We start from the raw sequence: 16,335 nt of genomic DNA, 5'->3' as shown, positions 1-16,335 counted from the left end.
AGCAGCAGACCCTAACACAACATTGTAAATCAACTCTATGTGCTTAGCTGCTGATTCATGTCCGACTCTTTGAGACTGTCCGTGGGACTCTCCAGGCAAGAATATTGGAGTGGGTTGCCCTGCCCTTCTCCAGGGGAATCTTCCCGACCCAGGGATCGAACTGGGGTCCTCTGCATTGTAGGCGGATTCTTTACCATCTGAGGCACAGGAGAAATCAACTATTTTTGAATTAAAATAAATTAAAAAGGAAAAATGGACTGAGGTGATAGCCATCAATGGCTGCTAAAAACATTAGGTGGAAGGCTGAAGAGGAACCTTTGTGATGGAGATATCAGGCTAACTACACCACTAATCAATTCGAACAACACAACACGGAGGACAGCCATGTGTCCAGTGCCTCCTGATACGATGCAATGGGATGCGGAGCACCACCTTGGAAGTATCCTTCACAAAAAAGTTGAATTAGAATCTGATCGGACCTTGAGGTTTAATTACCACTCTGCAGAAATACCGGAGACAGAGGACAACAGATGAAATAATTATTGAAGGTAATCTAGTGGGTGGGTACAGATGAAACAAGACTAGCCCTAGGTTGATAATGATTTAAGTCGAGTGGTTCACTTTACCTTTTTCTCCACTTAATATGTGTTTGAAATTTTCCATGACAAAGTGTTTTAACATCTTTGAGAAAGTCTGCAGACTGGAAACTGCCTTCTTCTCCAGCCCACTGACCTGTGGGGAGAGTAGTTGCAATGTGGACTTTTTCAAATGTTTCCTGAAGCCTGAGAGTTGGCCTTTGAGAGCTGAAATGAAAGCAGGACTTCCTTTACTAGTGTCAGTAGTGGGGTTCTCCAGGAAGGCCCCCTCCACCAACAGGACTATGCAACAGCCAGGGCTTGAAAGGCCAGGGGCAGAGCCCTCCAGCCCAAGCCCACTCAATAAAGCCTACTCTGGGAACCAATGGGAGCACAGAGCACTTTCATCTTTCAGTTCAGTTCAGTCGCTCAGTCGTGTCCGACTCTTTGCGACCCCATGGACTGCAGCACGCCAGGCTTCCCTGTCCATCACCAACTCCCGAAGCTTACTCAAACTCATGTCCATTGAGTCTTCCATCTCTAGCCTGGCCTAACCAGGGCCCTGCCAAGGAGGCCAAGGACTGTCCTCATTTGGTGATAAGAATAATAAACCATCTCCTCACCCTCTCCTGTAAAAATTCCCTTGGGAGGCACTGGCAAAAAATGGAAATCACCAGCTCTTTAATCACCATCAACCTTTAGATCAGAAATGATACAGTAATTTGCAGTTCATTTTCATATACATGATCTTATGTTTATTTTATAAATAGTTTAAAAGATTAGGAGCTTGGCCAAAGGTCATAACAACAGGGTTAGAGCTGGAATATGCCTGGCCAACTACCTACCAGGGCTGTGCACAGCTGCTGCCCTGAGGCCCATGCCCCTCACTAGCTCTCCCAGATCTCTACACATATACACCCCGCTCAAGGACACTCAGACCAATTCCTCTCCTGGAGTTCCCTAAGCCTGCCTGGTTGCTGTAGCTCTGCCCCTGGCCAATGAAGGCTCTGAAACATGAAGTTCCATCAGGAAGTTGATGGGGAGGCTGAGAGCTGAGCAAATCTTGGTTGCTGATGGGTTCTCTTTGTTGCCAGTGTTTTCTGTCTTGAATATCATCCCCCAGCCTGGTCTCTCTCCCTGACTCCATGTAATAATGTTACCTCCTCTTCCCCAAACTACGTACCAGCCACCACCACCTTCCTACATCATGATCCCCATCATCCTCTAAGTTTATGACCTCCTCTGAGCCAGGGCTGGAAGCAGCAGACCTGCTGAAAGCAGAGAGGACTTTCTGGAAGCTGAAGTCCTCAGGGGACCCCTCCAGGATTTGCAGGAGGCCCAGTGGAGGTCCTTCTCACCAGCTGCTGCAATTAACATGCCAACGTGACTGCTGGCTTTCACACCAGAGGCACGCCTGCCCCTGGACAGAACAGCTTGTAGCATTTGGTTTTTGTGCTAAGGAGAATGTGAACCCTATGCCTGACAGACAAAGAACTGGACATCGAGGTTGGCACTCTGCCCTTCCTCTAAGAGCGCCTTATATATGCTTTTTCATCTCCAAGAGGATGCATGCAAGTCATCCAATGGTGGAAGACCCAGGTAGGAGTTCTTCATCAGCAGAACTGAGATTTTTGCTCACTAAATATTACACATCACAACTCTATTCATAGCTTTTCTAGCCTCACAACAAAGTGGGCAGCGTGATCATCAGCTGTGCCACCAACAGGGGAGTGGCTGGATTGACTCCCCCATGTTTCACTTTTTTTCAAATAAGTGCCCTTTAAATCTTTTTTTTTTTTTTTTTTTAAAGATTTAATTAACTTGTCTCTGGCTGTGCTGGGTCTTTGTTGCTGTGTGGGCATTTTTTCTCTAGTTGAGGCAAGCAGGGGCTACTCTCCAGTTGCAGTGCTCGGATTTCTCACTGTGGCGGCTTCTCTTGACGCACAGCATGGGCTCCAGGTGCTCCGGCTTCCGCAGCTGTGGCTCACGGGTTCTAGAGCTCGGACTCAAGAGCTGTGGTGCATGGGCTTAGTTGCTCCACGGCATGTGGGATCTCCTCGGTCCAGGGACCATCCCATGTCCCCTGCATTGGCAGGCAGATTCTTTACCACTGAGTCACCAAGGAAGCCCCTAAATCTTTTTTTTTTTTAAAATTCACTTATTTGGCTCTGGTGGGTCTTAGTCATGGCATGTGGGCTTCTCCCTAGCTGTGGCACTGCATGGGCTCAAGTGGGCTCAATAGTTGAGTAGCAGAGCCCCGTGGCCTGTGGGATCTTAAGTTCCTGGACCTTGAATCAAACCTGTGGCCCCTGTACTACAGGGCAGTGTCTTAACCACTGGACCACCAGGGAAGTCCTAGTGAGTCGCTCTCTGTCAGAGCACTCAAGCTCCTTCTCATCCTGTGGTCTGAGCTCAAACATCACTTCCTCACGGGAGCCTCTCCTGACACCCCCAGTCTAACGTGGGAAGCTTTATTATTCTCTCACGCTACCTTGTTCCTGTCTGTTCTCTCTCTCTTGTCATAGTTTTCACTGTAATTTTGTTTGTGCATCTTATCTGTTTGACATCTCTCTTTCCCACTGGATTGCCAGTTCATAAAGGCAGGGCCCACGTTCACTTTATTTACCATATCATTCCTTGTGTGTCTGGTATGGTGTTTTGAATATAGCAGGTGCTCAAAAGCTATTTTTTGAATCACAAATGAGTGTCCCAATTCATGTATCCCCCTGAATCTCTCATAATTCCCTACATGTTCCATATACTCTGCTAATGAAGTCCCACCTAGTCATCCCCCTCTGGGTCTCTCCTGCTCCCCTCCTTAGAATCACCTCACAACCTCCCCACTCTTACTCATTTTTAAAGGATGCAGCTATAGTCTTCTATAATTTTGTTTCATGAGAGCAAGTTTCTTCTTTGCCAAACTGTGAGCTTTGGGAGCAGAAGCTATCCATCCAAGAGTTAAAAATGGCGGGGGAGGCAGTTGGCGGTTGGGTGATGAGACTCACAATGCATCATAAGTGGACACTGCAAATCAGGATGTCATATGTATCAAGTTACATGCTAGAGGTTAGGCTTTGGGGATTGGTTGAGAACTCAGTATCAATAGTCAGGGAAGGCTTCCTGGGGAAGAACAGTTTATATGGATTTCTGAAGCATGGGAAAGAATGGAATCGGCCTAGAAGGAGAGGAGAGAGAATATTTAATAGGAGAGGAGGCCTTAAGATGCCAAAAGATGAAAGGAGGTGAAAGGAGGGCATTGCTGGACCTACTGGGATGAAAGTTGGCGTGAATGGTAGAAAGTATAGCCAGCTGGAAGGAAAAATAGTACAGATGCCTTAAAAGCCAGCAGAGAAATTGAAGTTGATACAGAAGAACTTAAGCTCCAGATTGTGAGGGAAATAACATGGGCCTGAGAGTCAGGATGCCTGAATTCTAGTCTCAGCCATTCTAACCACCAGCTGGGCAATGGCCAAGTCTATTTATCTTTGTGGAATTCTGCTGGCATATCTGTAATGTAGGCACAAATTACTTTCTCAATCTATTGCACAAGGTGGGGTTCAGGTGTTTTGGAAATGTCTTTGCATCTACCTTAACAAGGAATCCAAGATAAGGATAAGACAACTGTATCCATAAACTTCACACAAAGACAATGGATTAAGGCCATGGGATAGGTAGAATGGAGAATTCATATCTTATTGAAGGAGAGGAAAGGATACATGAAAAACATGGTGTTTTTGATTGGCCCTGAAAGAGAGGAAAGATTAGAAACACATAATGACAGACAAATAGGAAAGTCCTGCTCATACTAAGCTCCACAGTGAATTTTGGGGGGCATGTTTATATTGCACACACTTAAGTCATGTTTAATGCTGGAATGTTGTTCCTAGCTCCTGCTCTACAGAGAGTGTGGCATTTTGCAAAGAGCGACGTGTCTTCTAGGTGCCTGGCTTCTGGCCCCAGTTAGGAACTGCTGCCACAGAAAACACGAGGCACTGGAGTCCAGAGGCAAGTCCATGCTCCCGCCCAAAGGCCCTGGTTCCTCCCTGTGAAGCCACAGGTAATATGAAGTCTATCCATCTTTCCTTTAAACTCTAGTCCTTTAGGCATCTGAAAACCTTAAAATGCTTAATGCTTTTTTCTGAGACTGTTGCTTTTTCTGCTTTGTTTTTACCGGCCGAACCGCCTCAGTTCTTCCAGCTATTCCCACAGGACACGGTTTTGACTCCTTTCATTTTCAGTCCTTTCTTCTTTTGAAGGATAACATCAGCTGCAGATGCAGCATCTGGACGGCGCTGACCAGTACAGAGTAGGACTCTTGCCTCCTAAGACCTAAACCCCAGAATTCTATAAACATAGCCTAATAGTACATTAGCTTGTCTGGTGGCCACATCACACAGTGGACTTCCATTAAGCATCTGTCCACATAGCACTAGCTCTCTTTGAAGGTCTACCCTAGTCTACCCACTCACACACCCTCACCGAGGTTCCTATTTAAATTCCACATGTAAATTCCAAGGTGCTGAATTCAGCCAGCTACATCTCTGAGCAAAGGAGTCATGTTACACACAGGAAGCATAGTTTCTACTAAGTATGAAACCACTACCTCACTAGCCCCCATGGACTTTTATCTATATTAGCAGCCAGCCGGGCCTAAGATTTCATTGGAGGTTCTTGCCTTCGTTCTACATTACTAGGCAAAGGGCTACCCTAATTCAGATGTGTCCTAAGCTCAATACAACAATAGGTACAGAGACTTCCCTGGTGGTCCAGTGGTTAAGATACTGCACTTCCACTGCAAGGGGCACAGGTCCAGTCCCTGGTCAGGGAAATAAGATCCCGCATGCCATGTGGTGGGGCCAAAACAAGAAAATAGGTACAGCCGTTAAACATGATCATAAAACTTCCATTGACAATAAAGAGAAGTACAGTAGCAGTATTTTGGATGGTGGCAGCCCCACAGTTATCTGTACTGGTCAGATCACATGAAGAGGTCTGTGCCTATGGCCAGGAGTGGGAAACTCAAAAGCGCCCACTGGAGCAGCCAGGATGACTACAGATTTGGAAACCAGAGTCCAGGAAAATGGTAGAAGAAAGAAACAAAGCCTGTTTAGCTTGGGAAACAGAATGCTAAGGTTGTATAGCCCACGGTAGGGCCTCTCCCCTCCCATAACTGCTGGCTTAAGGATTTCCTCTTGGAGCCTACTTCTTCTTGCTCCTTTGCTTATAGTTTCATCTTTAGTGTGGCCAACCGCTTATGACATATTTATGAGATCTCTCTCTGAATCTGCCTCTCTTCCCTTCTTTTTTTTCTCTCTTCCCCTCTTATCTGCTCAGTAGAGTCAAGGTTATTCCCTCTTACATGGCCTATTTTCAAAGGATTGTTACCTTTATATCAAGTCAATACTTCAAAAACCCATGCTGAAGGTCAGGGTAGGAAAGATCAGTTTTCTCCATTCATTTCTTAAGGAGCCACATCCTAAGACTCCAGCGCTCAGTGAAACAGATTGCTAAACCGGCTACCATCTCCAGAACTCCTTTCCTTCACTGCTTGCCTAGGATGGCTATCACGATGCAAGGTTATAGCAAGCAGAACACTAGAGCTGACATTTCCCCACTGAAGACTATGGCAGACACGAGAGCTCAACCAGCTCACTGTTTCTCTTTGAACCAGTACTTAGTCTCAGAATTCACCATAACACATGCTCCAGGCAGCTGGTACTAATCAGTGGGCACTGGAATAAGGGGTGAACAGAACTGAGGCATGCAGCAGCCACACCACAATTAAAAGTAAAATACTAAATGGGTAAAGTGTACAGGATATGAATTATGTCTCACTGAAGCTGTCCAAAAAAGAAAAGTTAATGATGAAAATGCTGGTTTCACCAAAGCAGCATTTAGTAGAGGGACTTGAAGGAAAGCAACACCACCCCCCTTAGCATTATCTTGAGAAAAAACTAGGCATTTGATATTTTCTTCCATACCTGACCAAAGTTCACTAAGAACTTCCTACTGATTGCAACAACTTCAGATCCCCACATAAAGCAGCAACATCCTATCAGAAACTAGCAGGAGGCAAAACGGTGTGGCTTATAAAACAGGCTCAGAAGAGCTTGGAAGAAGAGAAACCTAGACTCGATCAGAACGGAAACTAATTTCTTTTTAAAAAAAAATTATTTATTTAATTTATTTATTTGTTCTGTGCCAGGTCTTAGCTGCAGTATGTGGGATCTAGTTCCCTGCAGGGATTGAACCTGGGTCCCCTGCAATGACAGCACAGAGTCTTAGCCACTGGACTGCCAGGGAAATCATAGGACTAATTTCTAAGTCAGAGTTTCCCAAAGAGTATTCCACAAAAACACAACGGTTCTGCAAGATGTTAATAGATATAACAAAGAAAAAGTTCCATAGTTACATAAGCTTGAGAAACACTGGGTTAAACAAAGCTGGGAAGGTTTCTTTATTGCAGGGCTTCTCAGAGTCTTTAAAATGCTAGCAAACATAGTGATAGGATAGAGTGTATAGGTTCCCAACGGAATTTGTCTATAGACTCTTTTATCCCCCCATAAAGTATCTCAAAGGACCAATATTCCTAAGAATGTACTATAGGAAATGCTGGTCTGAGCCAGGCTTGCCTGAAAGCTTCACTAATTCCTTTGTAAGGATAAAACTGGAAATTAATATGGGAACTATAAATCATTTATAGTTTACACATAATTATGTTTAAGTTAACTACATTGTAAAATATATATGGTTCTCACACCACAGTTTGGGTGCAATTAATTCAATCAATCTTAGTTAAAGTACCCCTTCAGGTACTGTTCCAAATAGATAGATGGGGTGGACTCTGGTTAAGACAGCCAAGAATCTGGTGATGAAAACAGGGAAAGCCAGGCCAGGAACCACAGTAGCTGGGCTCATTTCTGCCTGGGTGTGTTGTAGGAAGGGGGACCCCCTTCCAGGGCCCAAAGTTGGGCTCTTGTCTAACACTCGGAAAAGAATTGTCCGAGGAGACACGTGCTGACAAAGCAAGAGATTTTATTGGGAAAGGGCACCCGAGTGGAGAGCAGGAGGTAAGGGAACCCAGGAGAACTGCTCTGCCGCGTGGCTCGCAGTCTTGGGTTTTATGGTGATGGGATTAGTTTCCGGGTGGTCTTTGGCCAATCATTCTAATTCAGAGTCTTTCCTGGTGGCGCACGCATCGCTCAGCCAAGATGGATGCTAGCAGGAGGGATTCTGGGAAGTGGACGGACAGGTAGTGTCTCCTCTCGATCTTTCCCGAACTCTTCCGGCTGGTGGTGGCCTATTAGTTCCGTATTCCTTATCAGGATCTCCTGCCATAAAACAACTCATGCAAATGGTTACTATGGTACCTGACCAGGGTGGGCGGTTTCAATCAGTGTGCTTCCCCTAACAGGTGTAGCCCCTTGTCATACTTAATACTTCCTGGGGCTAGAATGGTCATTCAGAGAACACTCTTTATAGCCACTGTGTGTGTGTGTCTTAGTCGCTCAATCGTGTCTGACTCTTTGTGACCCCAGGGACTGTAGCCCACCAGACTCCTCTGTCCATGGAATTTTCCAGGCAAGAATGCTGGAGTGGGCTGCCATTTCCTCCTCTAGGGGGTCTTCTTGACCCAGGGCTGGAACCCATGTCTCCTTCATTGACAAGAGGATTCTTTACCACTGAACCACCTGGGAAGCCCCCTTTATAGCCATTAGTCCCCTCTTACTTGTATACACACTCACATACATTATCATCATTATAGAAACTTAAAATTCACCCTCAAGAGACACAGCCATCTGATCCTCAATTTGACATCTCTGAATAACAACAAACACAAGTATATATTTCCTTGAACTGTTTCCTAAGAATGTAAAGTGTAGAGGGAACTTCTACGGCCCCCACCTACCCATTCCAGACCCTCTGGGCCTTCTTCCTAGACAACTTCCCCACTCCAGAGTCCCTCCTTAAAGCCAGGAGCTCACTCTGCTGCTCCAGGGTGAGGCCTCTGGGTCACGTGCCAGTTTCTGAACTGCAGAGCCGAGCCAGATCCAGAGCTGCTCCCAGCTCTGCCTCCTTCCTTCCTTCCTTTCTCCCGCCCAGACTCCCGCCAGATTCCCACCAGAGTCTCCTTAGGAAACAATGACTTGAGAGTCTGCTGAGCCACGCCTCTTGCTTCCTTCAACCAGTGCCTCTGGGTATCAGCCCTAAGCCTGATTCTCTGCTTCCTGCCTCCTCCGAGGCTTCCTGCACCAGTCCTTCTGGGTTCTGCTGGAAGCCAGGAAGCAGCTAAGCCAAGATGCTGAGTCTCAGGACTTCCCTGGTGGTCCAGTGACTGAGACTCTGTGCTCCCAATGCAGGGAACCTGGGTTCTACCCTTGGTCAGGGATCTAGATCCCACATACCACAACTAAGAGTTCACATGCCATAACTAAAGAGCCCATGTGCCACATCTAAGCACAGCCTAAATAAATAAATATTTTTAAAAAGAAGAAGCAGCTGAGTCTCCCATGTCTTCTTTCCAGACAAAAGGCTCCATGACCTGATGATTCCACTCCTGAGTATCTATTTACCCAAGAGAAATGAATGCGTGTGCACACACAAAGACTCGCACACCTCTGCTTGTGGCAGCTCTAGTCATTACTGCCCCAGGTTCCTGGGCTGGTGAGTGGTTGCAGAGACTGTGTGCATCCACAGGGCTGAACTCGGGACTCACAGCAACCATGCTGAGCAGCAGGGCCAGACCTGAAGAACCAATTCCACCGCTCCAACTCACCCTGGCCGGCCACCTGCCCCTTGTCAAAAAGTGTTGGTCGCCCAGAGGGATTGGGTAGAGAGGGAGGTGGGAGTGGGGATCGGGATGGGGAATACATGTAACTCCATGGCTGATTCATGTCAATGTATGACAAAACCCACTACAATGTTGTAAAGTGATTAGCCTCCAACTAATAAAAATAAACGAAAAAAAAAAAAAAAAAAAGGCTCCATCTGGCCTCTCAAAGAGGGTGGAGAGTCCCTGAAGCTGATCAGGTTCAAGTGAGGAAGGCTCTGCTCACTTTGAGCCATAGTCAGTCGAGGGCAGCAGGCAGCTGGGAGTTGGAAATGACTCAGCTTGTCTCCCAGCCACCATGGAGCCAGGTAACCTCCTGGTACCACATGCCCATCTGCAAAGGCTACACTGGGGGGGTTTGAGAAGCCAGCTCACCCTAGAGTGATCTCAACCCAGAAGTCTGCTACCCTGCCTGGAAGACAGCAGCCTGGGCGCTGCTCCTAAACCAGGTGAAGGAGAAGGAAGGAGAAGGAAGGTTATGATGGCCAAGGAACATCTGTATATATGCTCCTTTCCATTCTGACTCTTGCAAGTGAAGCAATAACTCATACAACTATTCTAGAAGAAATCAGTGAACCAGTCAGTCAGAAAACCAGAAGTTTGACCAGAATGATGATAGAAGGCAAGGCAAGGCCAGAAACTGCAACATCAAACACTCTCACAACCAACAGAGAGTTTTATTTTTTCTTTATCAAAGTGCTGCTGGGAAGAAAAAAATCCACCATGGCTCCTCACTGCCACCAATTCACTTGCATCCATCAAAGCAGGTTACAGAGGGAAAGCATTCACTGGCAGATGAGTGCATTTCTCCATATCCTTTTGAGGCTGTGGGGCCAGTGTCACTCTGCTCTTCAGTTTTTCAGGACTCCTGGGTCCCCCATCACCCAAGATTGCGGATTCAGCAACAAAGCAGAGGAAAAGCAGTCTTCCCCCAAACGAGCAGTTCCTGAAGCAAAACATACACAGACCCTTCAAATTTCCTTGGGCGGCGATGGTACCTCTTTGCCATCCAGATATCCACGCCAGAAACCTGGGAGTCATCCTTGACTCCCCACCTCTCCACTCTACTCCAAACAGGTACTGTATCTGTATATATGTTCCTTCCTACTGTATCTGTATATATGTTCCTTCCTCTCCTTCTGCTTTAGTGTAGGCATTCATCATTTCTTGCCTAGATTATTATTGTGTGTGTTAGTCACTCAGTTGTATCTGACTCTTTGCAACCCCATAGACTGCAGCCCGCCAGGCTCCTCTGTCCATGGAATTATCCAGGTAAGAATACTGGAGTGGGTAGCCATTCTCTTCTCCAGGGGATCTTCCCAATCCAGGGACTGAACCTTGATCTCCTGCATTGCAGGCAGATTCTTTACTGTCTGAGCCACCGGGGAAGCCCAGATTATTATTGTACCCACCTTCATATTAGTTTCCCAACCTCCAGTCTCACCTTTTCCAGTCTCTCAACCACTGCTGGAGTGACAGTCCTAAATTCAAATTTGGTCATGTTATTTCCTTAACTATAAGCCTTCATTTATTCAAATGCATCCTTTTGATCCTTCCTTTATGCTCTTTACCTGCAACTCTTGTCCTCACCTCCTCATATTGACAAATATGCCAATATTGACAATATCGCCAAGTTTCTGGTCCTCTCCTAAGAGCCCATTCAGCAATGTCTCCTCTGTGAAGCCTTCTCTGACCACTAGATGAGAGGCCTTGGTGAACCTGGTTCTTACTTCTTACAGGGTTCATTACCCTGAGTGCCTCGATCTGCCTTGACTGTGTATATCCATCTCTGGAGCAAGAGGGTGTGCTACTGAGCCCAGCACAACATTTAGCAGAAAGCAGGTTGTTAGTGTTTGTTGACTGAGGAGGTGAGCAATAGGGAGGAGCTGCAGGTCTGAGCAAACCTGATCCTCACTTTGCAATATAGGAAGAGAGAGAAGGGTGTGCCTCTTTCAGAGCCTGAGAAATTGGGTCATGAGCTATGTGGACCACTAGGAGAATCCACCCTTAAACTGAAGAGTCATCTTCCTATGGATATAAGGAGGTGACCTAAGGTGCCCCAACCACAGAATATATGTAGGTCGATTTTCCATAGTGGCTTCTTACTAGCTTTACAATGTTCCCTCTGCCACTTTCAGGAGCTGCGGTGGCCCACCCGTTAAATTAATGTCCTGACCATCCCCACCCCTGAGTGCCAGGAGTCAGGAGGAGTCTGAAACTCTTTTCCAATCTCACGTGGTCAAAGGGTCAGAACCTCAGCATTCCCCCTGGGAGGTATCCCTCTTTTCCAGGAATGCCCTCCATTGATCTCCACCCTTTCCTAACAAGTATCTAAAACCTTCCTGCAGCCCTTTGAGCCCAGCCTTCTCCTGGCCACCCCCTAGACAGATCTTACTTATCCTTATCTGTAAAGTACCAGGAACTGAGCATATGCTCATGAACTAAACAAATGTGTTCATGGGTAACCTGGGTTTCAGTGAGGCTAGACTAGTATTTCTCTCAAGTGCACAGAGACCCCACCTGGTGCCAAATGTGCCACCACCCCCCACCCCTGTTTTTTCACCAAATCTCTTCCTCTCCAATTACAGTCAAAGAGAAGACATATAAACTGTGAGGCTGTACCAACCAGCCCAGCAGACAGACAATAGGGCCAGAGAGCCTATCCCTGCTGCTGATACAAACAATAGCCAAAATTCAACCCACCTGCTCAACAGTGAACTGTGGACAGCTGGGAGCCTCTCTAGATCACTGCAGTGTGTGGCTTGGCCACAGAACTGACATACAAGGTGTGCCTGTCCCTGTCAGTTTCTTGGGGGAAAATCTGTGCTCAGAAACACTCAGAAGTGTCTAGGAGATAGACGTAGCAGGAGAGGAACCCAGGGACTCGGTCTCCAAGAGGAGCTCTCATTCCTTTCATGAAGAGACAGAAAGAGAGCTTGTGGAGCTCTCAGGGCTGGGCCCAGGCCTGGTTCAGCTGCAGAGACGCAGCCACGCCAATTAAACAACTGGTGTGATGAGGACAGGAGGGAGGGGACTCCCTTCAGGCAAATTCCCACCCGGGACAGGAGGCTCCTGCAGCTGTGGCAACAGCAGCACCAACAACAGAACAGGGACCTCTTCCTCTTCCTCCCACAGAGAACTAATGCTTAAATTAGCACCTTGGAAACACCCAGGTCTGCGGGCTGCGCTTTTCCTCCCAGCTCCTGTCAGTCCCCTAGGCCTCCTATTCAAGGGCAAGTTTCTCTTTCAAGTAAAATTAAAAAGATGTTTTCCATCTAGAGTTCATCTTTCCAAGTAAGGAATGGCCCCTGGAATCTTCCAGCCACTTTAGGGTGGGATAGGGTTATTTGCTGATCAAACCCATGTGACAGGCTACTATCAGTAAGTTCAGCTTGGTCCTGAAGGGACAATGATACTGACACCAGTATTGCCCTGTTTCCCTCAGGATTTAAGGAGACAGCCCCCACTCTGCCTTCAGAGGGCCTCACCCTGAGGGGGGTGAGCATGAACAGTAACTTCTGTGGAACTGTGAGATCCAGAAGTCAGGGCTATATCTGTATTGCTAACCACTGTGTCCCTAGTACCTAGCGCAGTCCCTGGAATAGAGCTGGTGCTCACCAAGTATTTGGTGAATGAATTTGCTGGAACAATGACATCAGGATGCTATGATATTCTTTGGAAGAGCAAGGAACTATTATTTAGAGAAATAGTTTGTCTTCACTTCATACATGAGAAAACTGAGTCCAGAGAAGAGAGATTTCCTAGAGGTCTCAATAAATAATGGCAAAAAATGAACTAGGTCACAGCTGAGTCTTAGACCCTGGTTTTCATGGTCTATCCAAACACCCCTAAAGAGCTACTCTGCTCTTCTCTTCTGCAGTATGCCACCTTGATTCCTTACGCCCTGAAATGAAGACTCTTAGGGAAACTCCACACAAGATTCTATTGGCTTCAGTAGCACAGAGAGCACTTAAGGAGTTCTGTGCATGCGTGCATGCGTGCTAAGTCGCTTCAGTTGTGTCCAACTCTTTGCAACCCCATGGACTGTAGCCCACCAGGCTCCTCTGTTCATGGGGATTCTCCAGGCAAGAACACTGAAGTGGGTTGCCATGCCCTTCTCCAGGGATCAAACCTGTGTCTCATGTCTTCTGGATTGGCAGGCAGGTTCTATAACACTAGCGCCACCTGGGAAGCTGAAGGAGTTCTAGGAATCCTCAACTTTGATGTGGGAACAGAGATGGGGAGGTAGAGACATGCGGGGCGATGGCTATGATCCCTAAATGGGGGATGACTGTATTGCTGTTTCCATAAGATTCAGCCTCAACAAAGTATCCTCTTGCAGAGAAGTGCTCCTTTAGACTTGGAGAAAAGAGTCCAAGCTGACTGCCTGCCTCCTTGCCAGAAGCACTTCTACTCTGGAGCCACACAGACCAGAAGCAGTTCAGAAGTCTTCTGAGGCCACTACTCACTCAAACAAACCATCGTTGATAACTTCATTCAACAACAGAGGCATCAGGGACAACCGGGGAGCCTGGCGACCCCTTCCTTCTCCCGGCTCCCTGGAAAACAGCTATTGCCTCCCATCTTAGGAACCCCAGATAGGAGGCAAGAACCAACTCATTGCTCTCTTCTGATGCCTTGGATCTCTTCCTCTGCTCCTTCATCTGCCCTCTTTTTGATTCTTGCTTAGATAAGAACTGGAAGGGCAGTTTAGGTTGACAAGCCAGGTTGGCTGGAAGGATAATCCAGAAAGGAACATTCTCTTAGCCCAGCCTGAAGTTCTTCAGGTTCATGGTACAGACTTCTTACCAGGATTTTCTGGCCCTCAAACGACCCAACAACGGCATCAGGCTAGGAAAGAAGTCCATCAGCATCTCTTTCCCCCGTTTAACATTGTACACTTCTGTAGAACTTGTCTGTCTGGGCTTCTAGAACTGTCTAAGTCATCAGGAAAGGGGGGAAAAAAGACACATCTCCTGCCAGGTGGCCTCTAATGATTCCTCTACCATCTCCAAAAGGTGTGGCTTAGAGTAGGTCACGGGTCCTGCCAAGATCTGTCTTGGCTGCTGTAACGGACACATTACTTGCTCAGAATACCACAAAGCACGTCTGTCAGCCAGGGGCGGGGTGGGGGTGGGGGGCAAAGGTAGAATCTGTTCCTCACCTTCACTTAACACAGAGGGGAGAGGGTTAGGAAGCCTAGAGCTTCAAGACTTGGAGAGCTCTGTTCAGCTCCAGCTGAGCTCAGAGAATACCGCACCCACATCTTCAGATTCTCGGCCTGCCTTGCCTCCTTCCAGCTCCCACCCGGACTCCAAGTGGGGAAGAAGGAAAAGCAAAGCTAACAGAGCCGAGGCACTCCCCGCCTTCTCCCTCTCCCTATACTGGTGGGAGAGACGCCGCCGCTAGGCCTCAGCGTGTCTCCCCGGGCAAATGTACAAGCCAGTCAGGTATACACGGGGAGCCGACGCCAGTGGGAATGGTCTCCCCCAGCCCAGCCTCCGTGCACGGCCCTCCCCCTTCCATCCCCTCCGCGCCGGCAGCGATGACATCATTCTTCCCTGACTCCCGGACCGCAGGCAGGATCGGAGCCTAGCAAGGACTCCCAGCACGCAGGCCTAGGATGCTCGGGGTTCTTCCGAACCGGTGGGCACAGGCGGCTCCTGTGCGGCCCCGCCCCCTCTCCCGCCGGTTCCGAGCTCTCTCATCTGAGCCCTGGATACTCCATCTCGCCACCGTGCTCTCTTCTTCCCGGCTCCTGCATCCCCAGCCTAGATTGCGTGCACTCTTCTCCGGAGAAGAACCGAATTCCCGGGTCCTGCATGGACACCGTCCCCCTACGGGTCCTCGGCCCGGGCCCCGCGTTCCCACCCATTGCCAGTGAGCTGTCGGGCAGGCCCCTTCTCCTCTACAAACCTATTCGCGTCCCTCAGACTGACTGCTCCTGGCCCCCTCCCCCGCTCTGAGCATCACAGGCCTCTAAGGTCTAAACGCCTCCCTACCTCCCATCTTCGCCCCCTGGGCCTGCCACCGGCGGTGCCCCGTGACAGTTCCCTTCCTTTCCCCGCTATGGGCCTCCACTAACGTTGTGCACCACTGTGCCCCCGCTCGGTTCCATCCGACGGCGATCCCCGTAGCTTCCTCGGCCTGTCTCCGCTGACAGTGCTCTCCGCCCTTATAGGCCTCTTTGCTGTCATCCCACATACTCTCCCACGGTTTTCTCGTCCTACAAGTCCCCCTCCCCCGGCGATGCGCTTTCTTGGCTCTCTACCCCATCCGAGGCGTCCGCACAGTCCCCAAGGCTTGACTCCCTCCCTCCCCCTCCCGCAGCGCCCCCTCCCGGCCCTGGCCTGCCCGCCGCCCGCCCCCTCACCAGCGGCTGCATCTCCGAGTGCGCGGTGGGCACCTGGAACCGGTCGATCTCCTCCATCATGGTGCCGGCGGGCGAGCGGGCCGGGGGCCGGGCGCGGCCGGGGACGCCGACGGGGACCGCGCGGGGCGGCGGCCCCAGGTGCCGGGTGGGTGGTGCAGACTAGGCCGCCCCGGACCAGTCGGGCAGACGGAGGGTTGGGCGCGGGGCAGGAGATCTGCAGGCGGGCTGAGGCCGGCGTGGCTCCGTCGGCTTGCCGAGCGCTACAGCGTCAGTGGCCCGGCAAAGCCGCAGGTCTCGCCTCGCCTCCTCCTCCGCCGCCGCCTCCTGTCAGCAGCTCAGCCACTGCGGTGACTCGGCAACTCCACTTCCGGGTCCGGGACACCGCCTGAATCCTGCATTATTCATGAGGAGGCGGTGTCTGGAGCCCGAGCCCCTCCCGCATGCAGGAGTTCTAGTGGCGGGGCCGCCGGTCGTCCAGCCTCAGGGGGCGGGGCCTGGTGGAGCCGGTGGTTCCCCGCGCGCCCAGCCCCGCCTTCCCCTCGAGCCGGGAGGGGGCA

General features: G+C 49.2%; 1 protein-coding gene across 4 annotated transcripts in view; it reads right to left on the bottom strand.

Annotated features, from left to right (window-relative positions):
* FAM219A (family with sequence similarity 219 member A) overlaps positions 1 to 16,129 on the bottom strand; it is a 61,321-nt gene extending 45,192 nt beyond the window's left edge. For all 4 annotated transcript variants that reach the window (XM_061163783.1, XM_061163784.1, XM_061163786.1 and 1 more), the window contains exon 1: positions 15,779 to 16,129. In XM_061163783.1, the coding sequence (XP_061019766.1) occupies positions 15,779 to 15,838 (60 nt within the window). In that variant the 5' untranslated portion in view covers positions 15,839 to 16,129. The remainder of the gene's footprint in view (positions 1 to 15,778) is intronic.
* Positions 16,130 to 16,335: the final 206 nt, after the last annotated feature.

Source organism: Dama dama, chromosome 16 (genome assembly GCF_033118175.1).
Source record: "Dama dama isolate Ldn47 chromosome 16, ASM3311817v1, whole genome shotgun sequence".
NCBI lineage: Eukaryota > Metazoa > Chordata > Mammalia > Artiodactyla > Cervidae > Dama > Dama dama.
Note: the sequence above shows the minus strand (reverse complement) of the source record. Positions and strands in the feature narration are given on the sequence as shown.